The sequence below is a fragment of the Catharus ustulatus genome, chromosome 2 (genome assembly GCF_009819885.2).
Source record: "Catharus ustulatus isolate bCatUst1 chromosome 2, bCatUst1.pri.v2, whole genome shotgun sequence".
Classification (NCBI taxonomy): domain Eukaryota; kingdom Metazoa; phylum Chordata; class Aves; order Passeriformes; family Turdidae; genus Catharus; species Catharus ustulatus.
Genome location: NC_046222.1, coordinates 114,113,442 through 114,135,374, shown reverse-complemented (window position 1 = coordinate 114,135,374; position 21,933 = coordinate 114,113,442). Strand labels below are relative to the sequence as shown.

The following is a 21,933-nucleotide window of genomic DNA, read 5'->3' as shown; positions in this document are numbered from 1 at the left end:
CCACAACTATTCAAATAATAGCACATAATATTTTTCAGTTATGAGGTGGGAAACTAAACAATTAGTCAAGGCTGAATTTTTTGTTGTGTAAGCTTCCATATTTGCCACAGACACTATGGAAACCACTTGGTGATAACAGTAAGTGAAAAGATTTTTGGTCAGACAATTTCACAGCTACAGAGTGATTTGGACACAGTGGAGGAAACTTCCTTCTAAATACATGGTCATGCTATGATGTATTGCACATTCCAACCAACTTTTTCAATCTGTCTTCTGGCATAAAGAGATCTGACCACCCTAACAGATTTTTGGAAAATTACTCATGCTTCAGGGACCTTTAGCAAGGGGTTCTACACTTTGCTAGTGTTACTAGGTCCGGCTGGTCTTCTAAGGATGGAATTTGAATAAGCTGAGAATGCTGGATATTAAGCAGATATTATAATAGAAATACTGTGGAAAAAATTAATTCATATTTTCTTATAGTTTTGATTTTTGTATTTTCAGCAGAGTTAATATAAAGAAATAGGCTTATTTTTATCTTATTCTTTCTATGGCAGAAATTCTGAAATACTGAAATAAATTTATCATAGTTCATTTATCCAGTAATTTTAGCTTTTTTTTTTTTTTTTTTTTTTTTCTTTCAGTCACTCCTGGTGAAACTGTTGCTGTGGATACACAAACCAGGGTAACCAAGGAAACCACCACCTTCAAACCAGAAATGCCATCTTCTGTGCTTTTGGAGGTTCCAGCCTTGGCTGACTTCAATAAAGCATGGGCAGAACTCACTGACTGGCTTTCTCGACTGGATCGAGAGATAAAATCTCAGAGAGTGAAAGTAGGTGATCTTGATGACATCAACGGCATGATCATCAAACAAAAGGTATGAGAAACACTGATTTATCACGTTGAAAGCCTCATGAACTTTATTCTGTATTAAATCCTTTCAACAAAGAACACAGGAGAGATGATAGGCTGCAATACATATAGTTGTCACGTCAGCTACTTTACCCCATAAACACAATTATTGGATGAAATGTTTAAATAACTGAGGAGAAAAAAAAAAAGTATTTACTATTTTCTCTGGTATTTGAGGCAGATCTCTTTATCTTTCGGCTGCTTGTGCTGTAGAAGTGTGCAAACCAATGGCTGAAATACAAACTTCATGAGAATAAAGGAATTGCATAGTAAGCTCCAGGTTGTCAGGAAGAAGACGACCCTGTTTCACACCTTTTCTTATGTTACTTCTCTAATAACTTTTTGAGAGCCTTACATGCTGCTGCTCTTGGTTTATCAAAGGCTCTTCAGTTGTTTTAACAAAAAGAAAAACTCATTAATGCAATTGTTTTGTCAGCAAAACTGCATCACTGTATCACTTATCTCTGAAAACACAGAAAAATATGGAAATACATGTTTTAGGAGAAAAAAAAGGCAAAATTTTAGCTACTCAGTAGCAATGAAAGTAATTTTGTATTATACAGCTCAAAAGTAATTACCTGCCTTCTAGATTTAGCATTGTTCAATATAAAAGATTTGCCTTGCCTGCGCAAAACTTTTCAGTGCTAAATTTCCATTCAATTCAGTTCTAAACTGAGTTTAGGATTCCCTATTATAAGATTCTGTTGTTTTTCTCATCGTCTTCCTCCTCATAAAAAAAAAAAATCTGATTTATTGTAAGGAAGATATTGACATTCATTCTCTTTGCTTAAACTAGAAATAGAGGAAGAAAAAATGTATATATTTTATTGAGATTCTCTACTGAGACATTTTAAAGAAAATATACTGATGTCTCATGGGATTTGTTTTGATTGTTTTCTTATATTTCCTTTTTTCCCCCTCAGTGTTTTAAACTATTTTTGAGAACTTTGGCTTCCTTTGTCTTCTAGATGATAAATGTGTTAGTTTCATCTTGATTAATGATGATTATATTTACTAAGTAGAATTACATACTGCTTCATTAATTAAAATATCCTTAAAACAGAATGGATATAAGTGATAATTTCAGTGTCGTCTGCACAGGGCATTAGATTAAAATAGTTATGTCATTTGGAAAGGTTGAGGCCCAAAGACTTGTTTACACATTATCTTCTAGTGTTTTTCAGAATAATTTTGGTTTTAAAGTTTTATATTTTCAAATACTTGGTTCAGCATTATTCAGTTTTCTTACTTTAGTATATTATTCTGGCAGGCAAAATCCATAGTTTTCTTCCTTCTGCAGATGTATTTTACTTAAATACGAGATCAAATTATTAAGTCTTCAGAACTTCAGTTAATGTTATATATGTTTTTAAATGAACTGCTTTGTATTTGCATTTTATCTTAGTTTGAGGCTAAAATATTTTAGCATTACTGCAGTCTGTTCCTGGCTGGGTAGCCCTGTCTCTTTTTTTGATGCCATGCTGTGCTGGTAACAAAACCAGCAGGAAAACTCTTTTTTGTCATGCTTACCTCTCTAATTGGCTGTGCAACAGAATGTGACATTTAATATATTCTCTGATGAAATGGAAGAACCAATGTCTATATATAGACTGCAGTTCTGTTAGCTGTCTCCCTCTTCTCTAATGATCATCTTAATATCACTTAATACCTAGAAATGAATGTCATGAAAAATTTCATTTTTCTAGTAAATCTATCAGTGGATTATTAGGTGAGATTAGCATGGAGAGTTTTCAAAACTGACTAAGAATTTTTTGGTTTCTCAAAAAAAACCCCAAAAAAACCCTACCCTGCTTTCTAATGTGTGGAGTGTCTGCAGCAGTCTGTGAGCTGATGAAGTTGGACATGTGGGTACTTGACTAATCCGAAAAGTCACGCCAGATATGATCTAAGTTGGAAATCCAAAAGTATTGCTTACCTCCCCTGATCTGTCCATTCCGTAGAAGATTATAGGGACATTTTTCCTGTAGTTGTAATTTAAAAGTCATTGAAAGTCACCACACTGCATCGTGGTTTATTTGGAGAGTTTATTGCATCTTTACAGGGATCTCAGTGAGATTTAATGAAAGCTCCATCCTTGTGGATTGACCTGTTTTTTTTAAATCAGTTTTTCGACTTTAGGTGAAAAATAGCATCTAAACATAGCCAAATACTTTCCTTATAAAAATTCATCATTACAGAGATACATGATTCAAGAAAACTGTTTTATTTATAAAACATCTCTAGCTGCTCACCCAGAATTTAGAATGCTTCAAACAGCTCATCCTGTTGTTGTGTTACCAAACCCTTCCTGTTTTTGGGTTTTGTTTCCATTTCATATTTCATTCAAAGCAGAGAGCCACATTTCTAATAGTAAATTGCAATTTCAAAGCAAACATTTTAAAATCAAAGAAATTCCACATCCTAGCAGTGTACGTAACACTCCATTTTCCAAATCACCCAGGTAAAAATAAGTGACCTTAGGCTGTCCTTTCTTTCACAGCAGTGTGTAATGTTGTTGAAGTTCCATCTCTGAGGGCATTTTGGTTAAGTTCACTTCAATCTGATTGTATCACAGGATCACAGCCACTAACTTTGCCATATTTTTCCTCCATAAAAGTTTAAGACATCGTTAGCCCTCACTTGAACTTTGCTTGGAGCTGATTGCAGTGAATTGGCACTCTTGTGTGAATAGCACATACACTGGTTAATTATGGGACAATAAAATTCAAAAAAGACAACTATTCTAAAAAAAAGACTTGTTTTAGTGGTAGCTTCCCCTTAATGAAAGAAACAATACAAATTAAATTCTCCTAAGTGGTGCACATAATATATAGCAAAAGTAGTATACTAAAAGCATAGCATTATGACTACTCATTTCAAATATCTATAGTTAATCTTTCAGTGAAATGAGTGGTATACCTCAAGCAAATGCATTACATATTTTAGTCATCTATGATTGTGGATAACTTGTTAAACTCTGTGTAATTAAACTAAAAGACACTAAAAAGTGTGTGGTAAAGATATTTAATACTAGAATTAGTGTCATCCCTGTTTTCATTAAAAGAGGATTATTATATTTTTCTCATCTGCTTGAAGACCAATGTTTTTTAGTATTTGGTACTTAAACAAAGGCAAGCTGAGAAGAGACTCGTGTTGTTTCTTTAGATAAGAAATAAAGCAAATAAAGTTCATGGGAAAGACTGAGGCTGTATAATATGCCATGATGTAAGGAGGTGAGGGACATAACAAACTATGGTATACCCAGTTGCTTCAATTTAGTGTCCATACTTCGAAAAAATCAACATGCTTTATATCTAAAAGTCAGGTGAGGGTTCTTCATAAAAGATAAGATAGTGAGGAACAAGATGATAAATTCCATTTTGCTGCATTGTAGAAAAATGGAAATCTTACTTAAGATACTAACAAGTCTTTACTGAGAAACTCTGCTTTGGGATCCTTGTATTTTGAGAAAGGTTTGCAGCAAGAATAGATTTCTATTGAAAGTAGTGAATCATGAAGGCTGTGCTAAGCTTGAAGTTAATTAACAATGCTGTTCAAAGAGATCAGGTACTATAATCTCTTTAAATTTTATCCAAGGATTTTGCCAAGGTATGCTGTCCATTCAGTTTTTTGTAATGTGTGTAGTCGAAAGCATGGCTTTTTATTGCACTGGATGAACACAGATTTTATTTAGTAAAAGGTATTCTAACATGTAACATTACTAATGAATGGGACTACAGTTTTCAATGCCTCTTTGTACTTATTGGTTCTAAGAGTTGAATAGGTTGAATCTTCACTTTTGGGTGTAGTGGAGAAAAAAAAAAGTACAGTAATTTCACGATTACAAGCCACACCTGTTTATAAGCTGCACATTGGGGTTTCAGCAACTTTTCATTTTTTGTCCATAAATAAGCTGCACCGAATTATAAGCCACACTTTCGTTTGCAGCAAGGATCTGCATACACCTTTCACAAAGTTGCCAATTAGTAACAGAATCGCAGGATCACGGGGTTTACTGGCTCGGCCCTGTTTGTGGCGACCGCCAGGGAGCAGCCCCGGCCCCGCTCACCGGTGCCGCCGGGAAATGGGAGAGCGGCGTGCCCAGCTGCCGCCGCGCTTGCCAGGGCTGGGCAGCACCGCCACGCTTGTTGGGGGCAGGCAGCGCTGCCACTGCGCCCAGGGCCAGGTGGGCTCCAGCTCAGCTGGGGGCTGCTGCAGGCTTTCACTTCCGGGTTGGGAAATTTCTGAAATTTGTTCATATATTAGCTGCTCCTGAGTGTAAGCCGCACTTCCAGGTTGGGAGCTAAATTTTAGTCAAAATGGTGCGGCTTATAAACGTGAAATTACTGCATTTATGTAGAATGGGACCAACCTAGTTACTGAGACTTTTAATCAAAGAGAAAAAGATACTTTCAGGTAATGGTTTGTGTCATGCAGAAGTAGTAACCCAAAAATATGTAGAGAACTGAATTCTGTCTAATTAAATTGTCACTATTCAAAATAAGGTAGGTTTGATCATCTGTCAGAGAAGTAAACAAAACTAAAATGAGGAAATGTTTTCACTTTTAATTGCAATTGATTTTTCAATAGTTGAGAATCTTTTCTAGATGATGGATAGTAACATAACAGTTAAGGAAAAATATTTGTTTGTAAACTGCAGAAAAAGAGTGGGCTTAATTTACATTGCTCTTGTCTGAGTGTTTCTAATCTATCCTTTCCCATGGTTGCATACAATGTATTTTAGTATGCAACTTAAATGTGCATTTTCATTGCAACCTTACAATTAATATCGAGATGGATCAGAAGAATGGGAAGTTTTCTGTCCAAACTCTTTTTCAACATCCATTTTTGTGAAAATAAAAATATAGATTTCCAAACATATCCTGTTGTTACAGAAGCAACTGGAAGCTCCAAATTCAAATTTGCAGTTCTGCATTACTGTGTGAATCAGTGAATTACTCTAAATGTACCTGTTTGAATGAAAAGTTGTAGATACAGACAGAGGCTTTTGCCTCTGTCCATGTAGTTTATGTCAGAAGTGTGAGCTCTAGGCAAGGTGGAGTCTTCCCCCTTTTGGATAGTGTACTTGAAGGTCTACAGAGTTTTGCAGAAGTTTCATTTTAGTGACAAATGCATGAAAAAGCCACATAGGGCATCTTCAGATAATGTACTCTTAAAAGACAGAAGATTTTATACTTGGATCTGAACATTTCTAGCTCATGTGATGTGCTTAAAGGGAAGAGTTTCCTAGTGCAGAATCCAAGTGGTGCCAGTTAATTTGGGAATTCACATTCACACTTTCTGAATCAAACTTCAAGAGTGTATTTGCCCCATCCCTCGTTCTCTGCTGTCACGATGCTGTTTTCAAAGCTTCTAGGATCTTCTTTCTCCATATAAGAACCCAACTGCAGACGTTCCCTGCATCACTGCTGGACCAGGACAAACTATCCTATAAAGCAGGACTGGAGCTGAAACTGATTCTGCAGCATGTTGGATGGTTCACTGGCATCTTTGTGCATCCTCTCTGATACCATAACCCTGGAGATGACTTTATGGGTTAAATTATGTGCAAAACCTCGCTTTCCAGTATGAAATTCACTGTAGGATATAACTGCTCAGGAGACACTATCCTTATTTTATGTGTATTTCAGAGACTTAACTGTTGTTGTATCTAATACAGGATATCTAGTGGAATTCTTATTTTGTGCTGTCATGCTTTTAGACTTCTAAAATTACTTCTAATTTATGAAAGTACTGGAAATCTGATTTCATTTTTTGGAGTGAATAAAAAAAAATAAATGAGCAGATTTCTAAATATATTAATTTTTTATTATAAATTTTAAATCACAATATTTGGGGTCCTGAAAGGCTTTTACTTTTTTGCAGAATAAAGGAAAATGATAAAATGTCTGTCAGCCTTCCAGCTTGTTTCTTAAGGTTAGAAAATGTAGTAGGATGCTCTAGAGGGCCTGAAAATCTGAGTCTTTAAAGGGAAAGGGAAGGAAAAAAGCTCTATTAGTCAGAAAATTGGGCCTCAAGGGATATAGAATATGTGTCAGGAGACTCTTTTTTTAATACTTTGTTGAACAAAAAGACAGCTGATATTTTAAACTAGCTTGGCCAGCTCATTACAGTGTGTTAGAGAGTATATTTGTTTTCTTCAACAGTAAAAAAAGAAATGTCTAAACACTGTGTTTTGGAGCTTGATTAACAGCTATTTCTTTATTTCTCTATAATGCTAATTACTAGGACATGCATAAAGTTGTACCTCTAAGGATCTGATTCTAAACTTATTGAAGTAAAAGTGTTACTTTCATCATTTTTCAATTAGTTTTCAGTCAGGCTTTATATCACCATCCAAAGAAAAAACAATATAACAGTTGTGCCTAAAGATAACATTCCTCTCTTTGCTTTTATTGGCCCATTGTGAAATAATTTGAGGTATTTTTTTCCCAATTCTTGACAAAGATAAATTATTGTGATTAATACAACTGGCATCCTGTTCAGCAGAGAAAGGATAAGAGTGTAGCAACTCAGTTGTTTGCATTGATATGCTGAGTATTAGAAGTTTAAACTTTTCATTAGGGCTACATTTTTCTTTCTTTCTTTTTTTTTTTTTTAACTTCTGAGTCCAACCCAGGTTATAAGTATAAATGACCTATTCCATCAACTGCTACATCTACTTTTTAATCCAAATCCTGCTTTCATTTTGTGCTTCCATTCCACCAATACATGAAGCTGCAGAGACCCTGCTGCACTAGGTCCTTTACAGACACACCAGGGGTATGGAAAGACTTTTACAGTTGTGTGCTATCCACAGAGACATGGGAAAATCCTGCTGTGCTGGGAAGTGTAAAAACTCCTTAAACCCTCATGAGTTCCATGTGTGCCCAACCAACATAAAAATGCCAAAGTAGATTCTGGGCTGAATTTTATATGACCCTCACCAGCGTGTTGAGGGAAGTGATCATTTAATCAACCTGTGGGACAGCATCTGGAGTTATGTGTCTGGTTTGGGCTGCCCAGTGAGTAGGAAAAACATGCAGGGAGTTCAGTGAAGAGCCAGCAATGTGGTCAGGGGCAGGAGAGCAGTTGATAAATGAGGAGGGGCTTGCTCAGCCTGGATAGAGCTCAGAAGGCACCTGCTTGCTCTCTACAGCCATGAGATGGGAGACTCTAAAGATAGAGACAGACCTTTCTCAAAGGTTCACGGCAGAAGGATGAGACACAACAGACACATGCTGCAGCAAAAGGAATTCTGATGAAATATTAGGAGAAAAAATGTGCATGATGAACATATTGAAGCATTGGAACAAGCTGTCCAGAGATGTCAAGAATTCTCCATCCTTGGAGATATTCATCACAAAACTGCATGGGGCTTTGTGTGACTCCAAATTTTGCCACATTTGAGCAGTAGCTGAGCAAGAGGATTTGCAAAGGTTCCTTCCAAGAAAAAATATTCTGTCATTACATATAAATGCTGTTCTTGAATATGGATTCTGTATTTTACATCTTGTCAATGAAATATGCTTTAAATGAAGGAAATAATGACTTTATTTCCTGCTTTTTAACCCTCCCACCTCAGTTGTGATTTGCTTTAAGGACTGGAGAAGTCCTGTTAAAATTTAGACCTTTTTTTTTTTTTTTAGTTCTAGATAGTCAGGAGGATCTGTTATGACTGTTACACAAATTTTAGGGAGTTTTATTTTTGTACCAATATTGATATATTTTATTAGAATTAGTGACAAGAAAAGGAAAGAGTTGGTTTGGTTTTATTCAGAAATTGTGGGAAATATAAAAGCAGTTTGTTTCTAAATAATGATGCAATGTATAAAATTCTAATGTAGTTGTAATCATAAAATGCAAATTAAAAGTAGGGGGAACAATTGTATATTAGCTCATTTAGTGTGTGAGGAGATGGTGCTCCTCTTGGAGAATTAAGTTTTCTTCTGTAAGAAAATAAAAACATCAAATCTCAGCAGACCTTCCTAATGAAGCTGATCTTGAAACACAGTTCTTTTATGTGGAAAAGAAAATGACCCCAGAATTTAAACTAAAAAAAAATGTGTAATCTTGAAATGTGCCCTATTGGTTTCTCAAAGTGTCAAGGGTATTCTGGTACTTCTATAAACATATCCAAATAATGATATAGATTTGGGGTTTTGCTAGCAGATGGACAATTCCCTCTTGAGGCGGAACAGCCAGTAGTGTCATTATCATCCTTTTTCATGAAGGAGTTGTTTAAAAAAAAGTCACTAGCTTTTTAAAACTGTAGTATAAGCTTTATAATAAGTAATTTCTAGTAACTTAGCACTACTGCAGTAAGCACAATTCTTGGAATTCTTTTTCTCTTTTCCCAGTAGAATTCTACAATAATTATTTTGCACTTAGAGAAGCTCTCATGGAGAGTTCTCAGTTGATTTACACGTATATATTGTTTTATAACACTTGTGTTAAGTAATGAAAACCACTCAAATAAGTACTTTACACAAATGTAAGGAAACAAACCTCTTAACTTACTCCAGTGCAACATTTAAATTTTGTGCTATGTAGAGCTGCTACAAGTGAAAGGGAAAATTTATAAAAACATTGCAAGAGAAGCTTAAAGGCACATTCCTATTCAGGGACCAGGTTCTTGAAAAATATTCTTTGTTCCTTAGAACATTTTGTTTTTCATATGCTCACTAGCCATGTGCTGTCACAGATTCAAGGTAAATAAACAGTAAGCTCCTTTGGGAGGGCGATGAAATAGTGGGAGATAGAAGTGTGTCTTACAAAGTTGGTACTATGTGGGGGATTCAGGAGAGAGAAACATTGCTTGGAATTTGTTTCCCTTGCCCCACCTTCTTCAGTTTTGTGGAACATGGTCTGTTTTCTGCTGCCTGAAGTCCTCTTTTGCTCATCTCTTCTTCAACATATTCTCCTTTTGTGTCTACTAAATTGAATTTTGTATGCAGAAGATAGGGATGAAATGTCTGATTTGGCCTAGACTGTATAACATTTCTTGATGATGATTAGCATGTTGAAGAAACCTTAGATTCTAGCACAAGACTCTCTTTTCCTTTTACAAGTTGGGGATGGTGGTGGGATAGGGTTTGATGGGGTTTTTTTACTTTTGTTTGATATAGAACAAATAGAATTGGTTTTGTTTGATCTCCGTCATTACTGCCAAAATAAAATCAAAATACTTCATATTAGCAGATAGCAAATTTGCAGTGTAAACAGAATATTAATTTTTCGTGTTACTATTGCAATGCAATCCTAGAAAATGGCTGAATGAACATGCAGCTTAAAATACAAAAGTACTTCTACTAAAAGTATTAGGATTGTTTTCCTCAAGAAAGAGACATTAAAGTGTTGTTCAAAATTGAAAGAGAGAATTCAGCTCTTCATGTAATCAAGCGCTGAAGGAGTACTTAATTAAAAAAAAGAAACCTGGTTTTGCAGTAAGTGTGGGCCATTTCACAATACTCCAGCCTCTCATCTGTCTCTGTTGCTAGCTGATACAAAAAGCAAGGTAACAAATCAATCTCAGAACTGTATTCTGCTGCTTTTGTGGACCATTTTTCTTACTGAGCTAAAAGATCAATTTAACTCCTAATGGTCAAATGCTCTCTGCCTATAGGAAGGATTTTCTCCAGCCAAATATGAGATTTATATGTGAGATTTAGTCACTTCAGTCAGTTTGCAGCTTCCTTTTTCATGCTCTGGATTTGTCAGGTTGTCCAGATGAATTGTTAAATATGGAATTCGCCCCGGGTTTCATGCAGTGAGGTGAGGGGAATTGTTGCCTGGAATGGCTTCTTCCCCTCAATACACAAGCTCACGTATCAATATCTACCTCCATTTGCTCTTACTCATCTCCACCCCTGAGAAGGAGCTGATTTCTGCTGGAAAATGACAGAGCCAGAACATTCCACTGGGAATGAAGGAATTCAGTGATTGTCCCCAGCTGGGTTCCAGGCACAGCCCTGCAAACCAAGCAGCTTCCCCATAATGTGAAATAGCCAGTCCCTACCATTTTTTAGCACAAACTAGCTTCTGGATAGCCAGACCAAAGGCAATGATTTTATTCCATTGGGACACTGAAAAACTCCCTGATCTCCCTGATTTCTCTCTCTTTCCTCTATTCATTTCTTTTGTCATCCCTGAAAGCCACATTTCTTAGTTTGAGTTTAATTTGATTTTAGTATTAAAAAAAAACAACCCAACCCCCCAAACAAAACTATTAAAAAAAAAAAGCTCTAATATTAGCAATAGTAAAGCGAAAAACTGTATTTTGATACTCAAAAAGCCTTCTTTTTGATGTTTTAACAGAACAGCTTGACACTTTGCTTCTGTGAGAAACAAAAAGTTAGGATCAGCAGTTGTTTCTAATTAGAGTAGAAACTGGTTTTGATATTTTGGAAAAAAGTGGCTCTGAGGTAACACAAAGAACCTGTTTTACTTCACCTGCCTGTTCATAGAAATATCTGTTATGTTTTTTGACCAAAAAGTAAGGAAGTTAAAGTGAAGAAATAATAAGCAGAAGGTGAATTTAAGCATTTTCCTCTCTGTGGAAAGAATGATGTTTTTGGGGCTGTTATGAGTTACCAGCGATGTCTCACTGCATATGTTATGGAATCTTTTATTCAAACTTACAGGTTTGAAGGTGGCATGATGTGGGATGATATCTCAGGGTAAATGTCCAACCTTTTGACATATGTTTGACCACTTTTCTTTCTAGTTTATTTTTCTTCTTAAATTCCTGTTGTGCATTGGGGTCAGCACTGATAACATTTTAAAATGTTATTGTAATCCTTTTGCTCCTTCACATGTGGCCCATAAAGGATAATATTTCTTATGAAAACTGGTATATTTGGCACATTCTTATAATGTCATTCTGATGTGGGATTCAATTCTGACAGATTCAGCTCATTGTATTTTGCAAAGAAATGACGGTGCATCAGAACACATAAAAACTATTGGCTTGTTTGCTGGTAGTGATTGTGGGTGGGGCTCCCCTCCCCACCTGGACCTGTCATTGAGGCATGTGATAAAGAACAAGAACACTGATGCTAGGGAACCACATTATATCTGTACTTAATAAATGACAGCTGTTAAAGCTTGGCATCAAAGTGCTGTGAGATAGCTGATAAAATCAACTCCTTCAGCCATTTGTACTTTGTATTCCTTGGCTAATTTAGAGGCAAAAAAAAAAATTAACAAATTCAGTGTTAATTTAGTAAAGAGGTTTTCCCGTGATCTTTTTTACTAGCCAGGGGCAAGTTCTATGGAGGCAGCAGAATCTGAATTGGGGCTGAGCACAGCCAGGTGGCCCCTCTGGTCAGTGACTGTAATCTGTATATCAGGCCTGATTTTATGAACTCAAAATAGCACTTCTGTGTACCTGTACTAAATGTTCCAGAGCTCCACAGACCTGCAATACAACAGATATTGTTGGTACAATTGATTGAGAGACAGAAGGGCTCACAGAAAAGATTTTGTGGTATTTTGTGCATTTAAATTGTAATACTGATAAGACGCATGTGGATGAAAAAAACTTGCATATTTATAAGTAATGTCAACCAGGACTTAGATCATTGTTCTGAGCTGAGCAAAAAGGGGGAAATTGTCTTGCTGGTCTTGTGATTATGTTTAAGAGAAGACAGAAAAGATGGATTAAATGTAGGTGGAGAGGAAAGGGTAGGAAAACCAATGTAGCTGTTGAATGGGAAAAGTTTGCAAGACTGTTAGTTTGTCTTCTCTAAGACACAGTTGTATAAAAGTCTTTATTGGCAAAGTGCAAAAATTCAGGGAAGGAGAAAGATTTGTAACATAGAAATGCTCGGGTTTTTATGTAGATTAGTATATGCAAATTTAATATCACCATATTTCCCTCCCCCATCTCCTCCTCTTCCTGCTAGACTGCAGAGGTATTTAGGTCAAACATCACCTGCCTTCTGAGAGGGATATCTTACCAGTGTATTTTCGACTCTTTCTAGCCAAATATAATGAGATTAAGGAAGATCTTTCGTACTGAAACTTCTATTCAGTCATGTTAGTTCATTTTATTTTCTTATTTTCATATTTAGTTTCTATGTTTTGTGGTTTTTTCCCAGTATTTCTTATCAAGATTTGATTAATCTATTTTGCTTAATTATGATGGGTTTTGTATTAATTGAATAATTTTGTATGTCTCTAATAATTAGAATGGTTTATGCACAAGCCAGAATTGTAAGTGGAATCTTAAGGAACTGTGCACATGACTTTTCATTTCCTTGGGTGCTCATTACCCAATTCCTTTGAAATTCTTTCATTAGCCAATCTTAAAATCACAAATCTTAATTAAAATAACAGGATAGTCCTTGGAGACCACTTAGCATAGAATACAAAGCATTTAGTTTTTATTATGAGAAAATTGGGATTTTTTTTCACTGTAGAGTTCACAGGAAATGTGTTCTCTTGACTTTATGTTTCATTGTATGCCCATTTCTGAATTCCATGGGTTATATGATCATTGTTAGGCTTTGCTGTAGGGTTGATCTTCAGGGATACTATTTCACAATATATAGGATAAATTATTCTTCATTCTGCTTTGAATGATGGGTAAATCACCATTTTTATTATAATTTTCAACTGTCTTTCCTTCCACTGCCATTGCGTAATAAGATTTTTCATTGTAATTATCATTTCCAGCACAAAAACCATATAAATAGCAGATTATTTTTTATTATTATCTCAGAAGGAGAAGAATGAACAGCAGGACTCATTTCCAGTTCCCCATACTTCAAAAGAATTGTAATGGATTATTAAAAATAATGTGAAAACAAGCACTTTTTCACAATAGAAAATGATGATCTCTTCTTTTTAGCGCTTTGCTACTGATGCTTCTCCTTGGAGACTTCATTTCAATCTGCTTCTGTAGTTTTCCCCTTTCTTTTACAAATTTATTTGAGTTTTGCACTTTTATTTGTAAAATTTTCACAAATGTATTTGAAAGGGATGCCCTGTGAGGAAGGTGACAGAGCATAGAGGATGCCAGTCCCTGTAAGGGTTGACCATGGCAAACTGTTCCTGGGCAGCAACCTGCTGCCAGTGTTCTGTCTGCCAGTGTTCTTTCTGGTTGTCTGGTGCTCTGGGTAGGGAAAGAAAAAGAAAATCTAATTGGAAAGAGGTTCATTGAAACAAATCAGAAATAACTGCTAAGCAGCATAGAGGTTAAATGCTAAAGCTAGTTTTTAGCTCTAATTTTATGGTCTGCACTGAAACAGAGTTCAGGTAATGAAAGATGGAAATAACTATACTATTATATAATAACTATATTTTCTCAGAACAATTTCTTTCTATTATGTTTGATAAGAACTTTCAGGTTTGAGGGTTTTTTTGAGGTTTTATTAGATAGTTAAGTGTCCACATCAATGTGGAAAGCTACTTTTCGTGAGAAATTCACTGAGAAATGTAAGGGTTTTTTTAACAGATGCAGCCACAATTCTGTCTGTCCCATTACCAATGAAAAGGTATTACCAAGGAAAATACTCTGTTACATTTCTGAAATACTCTGGTGTACTTTTTAATATTTTTTAATATCCAGTTCTCCCAATTAAATTATTCCATCCATCTTAAATATCTCTGAAAATGCAGACATCTGTGTGTGTCAGTCCGTTTGTGTTTGATGAGGACATCTAGGAGAGTGATCTTTATCTATACAGTAATTATTAATGTTTAAACTTCACTTTTTAAATTTGATATGGTTCAATGAAAACAACTCCATCACTTAAAATAAGGACACCCCCCCAAAAAAAAATCCCACAACATTATTTAAAACTAAAATCTCCATTATCTTTTTTTTTATTTATTTTTTTTTTTTTTTTCAACTTTAATAAGTGAATGGAAGAGACAAGATTGTGTGTGCAGGATTTTGCAGGAAATGGAGGGAAGGGGGAGAAGGTAGGGCATTAAAAAATGTTCCCAGATATTTTTGGTCCACTCTTACAGATTGTGTGTTGCTGACCATAATATGTACTAAAAGGAAACAAAGTACATTCCTCAGAACATACTTGAAATTTTGTTGCTTTATATACCCACTGCCTCTGAAAAATTATATCTAATTTCATCACCCAGATGCAGAGATTTTTATAATTTTTGCCATCCTTTCTGCAGTATTCTCATCTATCATTGATACCTGTCAATATTGGTAAACCATAATCTATGGGCACTTTTTACATGAGTTCTTAAGGAAGAAACTTGCAAACTGTGCAGGGCAGAGATTTCATCTTCATATCCCTTTAAATATTATTTAGACATTGTAGATTCTATTATAGAAAACTCAACAAACCTAAAGTAGTTTTGATCATATTTTAGCCACAATACAAATTCCTGGCATATCTCACTGAGTAATGAAAAAATTATTTGTAATTCTCATTTGTAGGCACAAAACTGGGGCAGATCATAGCAAAAATGATTGTTTGTTTCCTGCTACTGAAATGTTAGATGTGTTATCTCAGACTTCCAAACCATTTGGCCATCAGAGAGCAGACTCTTATCTGTTGTGACATTAATCTACTTGCAGTGGCTACTTTGGTGCACACTTTCAAAATGACAACAAACAGGCACAATGTATCATAATTATGTCCCTTTCAGGAATAAGATTTGCAGAAAGACTTCTTGAACATAATAAAGTGTCTCTGCATCTGTGGGAGCTAAAAATAGCCTTTTAAAAGTTGTGGTTGTAAGGGATGTTTCCCAAAGCAGTGCATGGGGTTCACAACATGTTTTTAGGGGCGATAAAATGCAGAATCATATGTATGCATAATAGGCAGGCAACATTCAGTGTAAATTCAATCAAGAATGAAATGCTATTACGTGCAAACACCTCCTGGGCTTATGCAGAGGTAATGGAGCATATGAAATAGATAAAGTGACAGCCAAGAGAGGAGGAAGATATGTGACTTTCCCTACAACTTTGTTTAATAAAGCTTTCAACATACATTGTGGATATAATGTGTTGTTTTGCCTCCATCCAAGTCACCTTAGTTTTTATTCCATGCATTTTGTAGACTGTAATTTGGTGATAATGGCTTCTTTGCACAGTTCAGGAGTGATGAACAGCAATAACAAGAACTGTTAATAAGAGGATGTGCATGTCCTTCCCAATACAGAGATCTTAGTTTGAGTGGATCAGGAAAAAAGTCATATGCATTTTGCTTGTAAGAAACATCACTAGGTATTCAGTATTGAATATTTAGGGAGAGTATCTACGAGAAGGCTGATTATAAGCCAGTCTGTGTAAGAGCCAGGTGAAAAGACTTACCTATTTTCAGCCTTTCCTTACTTGTTACATGCTTATTTTTTCTGTGAAACATGTTTTATGAAATCTGTAGCTCTTGAAGTTTGTCTTGTGTGTTATCAGTGGTTTTGATTCAGTGGGTTTAGTCTATGTTGTAAACTTCCAAGGCACACTGCCTGAGTGAGGAGCAGATTTGTATTGCTTTGTCTGAGAAGGGCTGCAACTCCAGCATGACTCAAGTAGTCAGGATGTGAGCTCCTTTCCCCTTGCTCTAGTTGGGAGCAATCTGTTCAGACTCGGGGAATTTATGACCTTTTACTTCCTAAAGGGAGATGCAGTTGAATTCTCAGATGAACCATTCATGTTGTCTCAATCTTGCCAACATTTTCAGATTTTCTCATTTCAGTGGAAATTTGTGATGAGTAAATAATTGGAATATGATACAGTCATGGAAAGCATTTTAATATGTATTGTGTTTACTTTTTTTAAAAAAAAATCCTTGATTTATCTAAAAGTCAAGTGTTTGAAGACTCTTCTTAGCAGCAGCTAGAAAATATGTATTAGCAATATAAATAATATATTATGCCAACATAGTAACAAATCAAATTCTTCCTGTTTACTACTAAAAGAAGATCTATTTATAACACTACTGATTTCCCTATAATTTAGAGGGGAAAAAAGAAGAAACATCTTGCATAGAATTTGGCATAAATTTGAATGAGGACAACATTGCTCTTAACAAATATTTTGAGTCTCACATAACTCTCTATTTGCAATAGATCTTTCAGTGTTTTATGTTACAGAATTTGTATTTTATAGAACTGTAACAAATACAAGAGTAAATAGGCTTTAAATGGGACTAAAAGGGGGTTTTATCACACTTGAGAGCATAAGAAATACTTTACTGAGTCAAACCATCTTTCTTCTGTCTAATCCAGGAGAATGTCTGGTGATTACATTAGGGCAGGCTGAACAAGGAGAATGTACCAGCCTGACTGCCTTCTGCTGAATGTTATCCTTATACTGTCCCATCTACAGCATCCACAGCTCTTGGATTTGGGGCATCAGGAATCCTTGTAGCATCTATTTTTCAGCCTATTGTTGATGAAGTTGTCTAATCTCTCTCTGAAACTGCTGATTCTTTTGGCCCTCATGACATCCTGTGAGCAAGCTCTATGTAGTCAGTACCTGCTATGAAATATTTTTTTTTTTTTTCTGTTCTAAAACAGTTTCTACTACAATAATGCAGCATACTCCTGCCCACTGAAATGGGCAGGAGTGAATTAAAAGAAATGCACATTCAGGATTGAAATTTTCAGGAGAAAAGTTTCAGGAGTAACATTGTTGGGTTTCCTAAAACTCTTTTCTGAAGGATTTTATAAAAACCATTTTTATATGGATGTGTCCTACCTGAACAAAATCATTCTTCTCTACATGCTTGTGGACTTCTTTAGAGATGCTAGGATTTTCTTTGCCAAAAAGCTATGGCAGCTGTGGGACACACCATTTTCTCATCCTAGTGCAGGAGCTGTAGATTGAAGCTGTGTGTGTGCTATGGTCACATCTCCTGCCATGGCAGCCTCTGGGATTTCCCTCCTCACAGGCAGTTTGTGTCACTCCTGAAAACAGACCCATCTCATTCTTCAGACCTGGGATGTAATTCCTGGGCTATTTTTTAGATTAGATAATTAATCTTGTCTTATTTTAAAGTACTTTTTAGCATGTAATGGAATTCAAACCAGCACAGCCTTTCTTTTCTGTATTATTTGCATCTGTATGGTACAGTGCACACTTTACTATTATTCTGTCACCAAACTTCTGAGAAACAATATGTCAGCTAAAGTAAAACAAGCGTCTTATGTCTTAGCTAAGAAATTGAGGCCAGCATTTTTAATAGAATTAAAAATAGAGAAAGTTAAGTGCTAGCCTGCCATTGTGCACTGTCATTCCATAAAAATACCATACTATAAGGAAACTACAATGAAAAAAGAGGCCAATTTTAATATTTGAGCTAACTTTGAGGTAGAAATAATTTAGTAATTTTTCTTATTATTGGCAGTTTTATTTTAGACAATCTGCAGGTACTGTTTCCCATCCTTCCCGTTCTTTCTTCATTATTATCAAGTAATCAAAGAAAAAGTTGAAAGAGTATTAGCTCTAGGAAATGCATGTGACCATGTTTTTGTTCAAACAACCAACACTAAAAGTTCTATGGAAAATGATGCTATAAATGAGCAAAGGGTTCTATTTATTCTCTGTGTCGGTTTTTGTTGGTTTTGTTTGTTTTTCACAAAGGAATGGTAAATATACAAAAAAATGTCATGAAGGAGATTTGAAAGTCTTTGCAATCCAGATTTTTGCATCAGGCAGGATCAACTAGACAGATAATTCCTGACCAATTGCTGTCTAACCTGCTCCATAAGATTTTTGTTTTCTGTATCTTTGAAGAATTTTTTTCCTCACCACTTAGCAATCCTTGGTAGTCAAAAGATGTTTGTCTCCAACCTTAATGTCCCCTGCTTCAATTTAAGCTAATTATGTGATCACAATGAAAATTGAGAACAGCTTACTCTCTCTCAGCAATAACCTCGTATACTTGAAGAGTGGTACTTCAGTTCAATTTTCTCTAGACTAAACAAATCCTGCTCCTTAAAATCTCTATCCTTGTTTCTAGATTTGGACCATCTGTCCAGTCATTTGCAACCCATTCTGATGCTAATCCAGTTTTTCAGCAAGTTATTTTAATGCCTTGGACTTACTGATTTCTCAAGGTTTTTTTGAGACTGTTTTGAATCGTATTCCTGTTCTCACATTCTTGGTTTTGGTTGGTTTTTGCATCATGGTGACTATCAAAAGCCTATGCTCCGTTCCAATAACCAATAATAGAGATTAATATTAGTCGTAGGACAAGCCTATATGTAGTTTCACTCGATAATGCCTTCCCATAAAGTGCATTCAAGTTAAGGAGTTTTTTCCATCCATTTCATTTCCATTTACATCCAAATTTCCTGCTTGTGGTAACATCACAAAGGCAGAATTAGAAGCTTTGCTGTGGGCATCAGACACAACTTCTACCTGTGGTTCATATTGATAAATCTTACAGCTCTGGATGAAGGGAAATGCAGTTACCCACTTACTATTTACTCTTGATAAATGGTTGGCTGTATTACATGTTACTATTTTCCCTTCTCAAAGGTTGTTTAATCATATGTTTTAAAAATGAGCTAGGAATAATTCACCTAAAATTTCCTGAGTAGCTTTCTATGCCTCTTTCAAAAGTGAGGTATATTCATCCATTGCAGGTCCTTAAATATAACTACTAATACCCACGAGGTTTCTTGAGCCAGTTCCTGAGTATTATAGCTGAAATTCATGAGCTGTCACATCAGAATTCATATTGAGTTGGATAAGAAGGATGTCACACCAATAACAAAGTTAGCAGTGTTTGTTTATTGTCTTTCACACAGAGACCTTCTGCCCTGAAGCTGTTAACATAAGTATTAGTGCTAGAACAAACCTTTTTTCAGACTATCACTTCAAAAGTTTCAGTGACTGCTTTATTCTGTTTGGGTAAAAATGTTGAAGCAAAATAAATTTACAGAATTTATGGCATCTGCAAGAATAATCTCCATCTTGTATAACATTACAGAAGAGAAATGAGCTATAGGTTTGAAATTCATTTTCACAAGGGGATAACAAACACTGTGAATAATAGTACAAAAAGCTGTTTAGACTCTCTGTGATGATTTCTAGTCCTTAGCCAAATATTGGCTACTGTTCTATATTACTTGTATGTATATAGTGTGTGTGAGCTTGTGTGCATACATATCTACATTTTAGATTCATATATTCCCTTCTTGGTAGAAGATGTAATGAAGCCCACCATCAAAATAAATCAAAATACATTATCAGGTAGCCAGAAGGATTTGTAACAGAAAATTCTGAACAATAGCCTGACTAAGCAGTGACTTTGAGGTTGAAATAGTGAACAAATATCTGAAAATATTCTTCCAACAGGAAGAGTGGGAAATACATACAAGATTAAATTATGGTCAGTTGGTGCAGGTGTCCTCATGCTGCTCCATAAAGTTGTTCTGAACCCACTGTGCCTTTTAAAAGAAAATTACATGGAATATGCAATGGAGACTAGACTGATCTCCTTCTCTCCTGTGCACACACAGACATACACACATGTTGTAGTAGTGCAATATTATGGATGTGTCTCAATTACGGACAGGCTCACTGCAGCTGTTTTAAAGCTGGGGAGCAGATGCAGCAACAGGTGAGTGGTTCTGTATTCAGTCAGAAGAGACTCATCAGGTCTCATCAACTCGGGCTGTCCCTGAAAGGCTCTGTACTGCTGAACTGGCCCCAGAAATCACACAGCTGTGTTCCCACCATGCTCTGTGTGCATTAGTTAAACCTGGCCTAAGCTGCTTCTTTACTGGATCAGCTGGGCAGCTCCTTTCTTGTCTTGTATGTAGTCCAGAACTGGGGCTAAGTCATCCACAGGTAATTGAGGATTGACTGCCTTTCTGGAGTGTGCACCTCAAATATCAGTTAGCTCCTCTCTTTCATATCCATGCTTCTCCTACACCTCCAGTTCCCCTGTGTCAGGACTCTACCTTGCTGTTCCCACTCATTCCTGCTCCCCACCCTTCACTGTCTTGCCTTCACACACTGAGCTTGTGCTCAATCTGGTGCGTTCACCTTCATAAGGTGAGGGTTGAGTGGTTCAGGAGGCAGGGTGGGTACAGCTGTCCAAAAATTACTGTCCACTCTCCCAGAGAATGTGTGTCCATTTTCAGCAGTACATTGGAGTCTGGGCACCCAAAATCTTGGGCTAATGATGCTGTGGCAGTTGCTACTTTTTTTTTTTTTTTTTTTTCAAAGTGAGTAATGAATATACTCATGCTTTGTGGCTTTTTAGGGTTGGAGGGATTGTAATCTGTGGACCGAGATTCGATTTGGAGTTAATTCAATAAACATGCCCTCAGCTAGAAATTCTCTGCAATTGTGTGCAAGCATAGAAAACTCTCCTAATGTAGCTCTTACGTGACTTTACTTGTTTATGGTAGAGAACTCTCCTCCACGACAGTAACTTGTCTAGTTTCCGTATGCAATGTCTTACACTGTGGAAGACAGTTTGATAGCATTTTCCTTTGATCTGTGGTGACATTAGAAAACAATAAACCACCAACCTCCAGAGAACAACCTTGGCATACATGGTGAATCTGTTATAATTATTTTTTATCTCTTAATGCCTGCACATCTACAGCAGTGAGTAATTAAATTTGAAAGGAACCTAAAATTTTAAAAGTTATTACAGTCTTCACAGTTTTTCAGAACTACATTTGAGTTTGTGTTATTGTTGGTTTTTTTTGTTTTGAAGAAACGTAGGGAACAAATTCAAAGACATTAAAATATCTTTTTGTACACATTAATCTACACCTAAGATTACTAAGAAAATATGGTATCACAGCAACTATTTCACTGTCAGGAATCGGTTTGGGAAAAAAAAAGAAAAATGTGTGACCACACATCTTCTCTATTACTACATTCTTAATGTCCTACACCACTGCTATCGGTGTTGCATTTCTTTGGCAATCACTCTCAATATCACCTTAATTAAAATGACAATGTGTAACTTCAGGTATCTCTGTACACCAGCTGTCTCCATTCCTCACCTGCCCATCTTCAGTAAGGCAGCCCGGCCCTTTTGTATTACCACTGGCAGCTAGCTTCTGTTC

The 21,933-nt window shown here is 36.0% G+C and overlaps 1 protein-coding gene across 9 annotated transcripts in view; it reads left to right on the top strand.

Moving 5' to 3' along the window:
* The window catches only part of DMD (dystrophin), a 1,072,200-nt gene that overhangs the window by 749,342 nt on the left and 300,925 nt on the right, over window positions 1–21,933 (top strand). For all 9 annotated transcript variants that reach the window (XM_033051053.2, XM_033051056.2, XM_033051052.2 and 6 more), the window contains one exon: window positions 645–880. In XM_033051053.2, coding sequence (XP_032906944.1) covers window positions 645–880 — 236 coding nt within the window. The remainder of the gene's footprint in view (window positions 1–644; window positions 881–21,933) is intronic.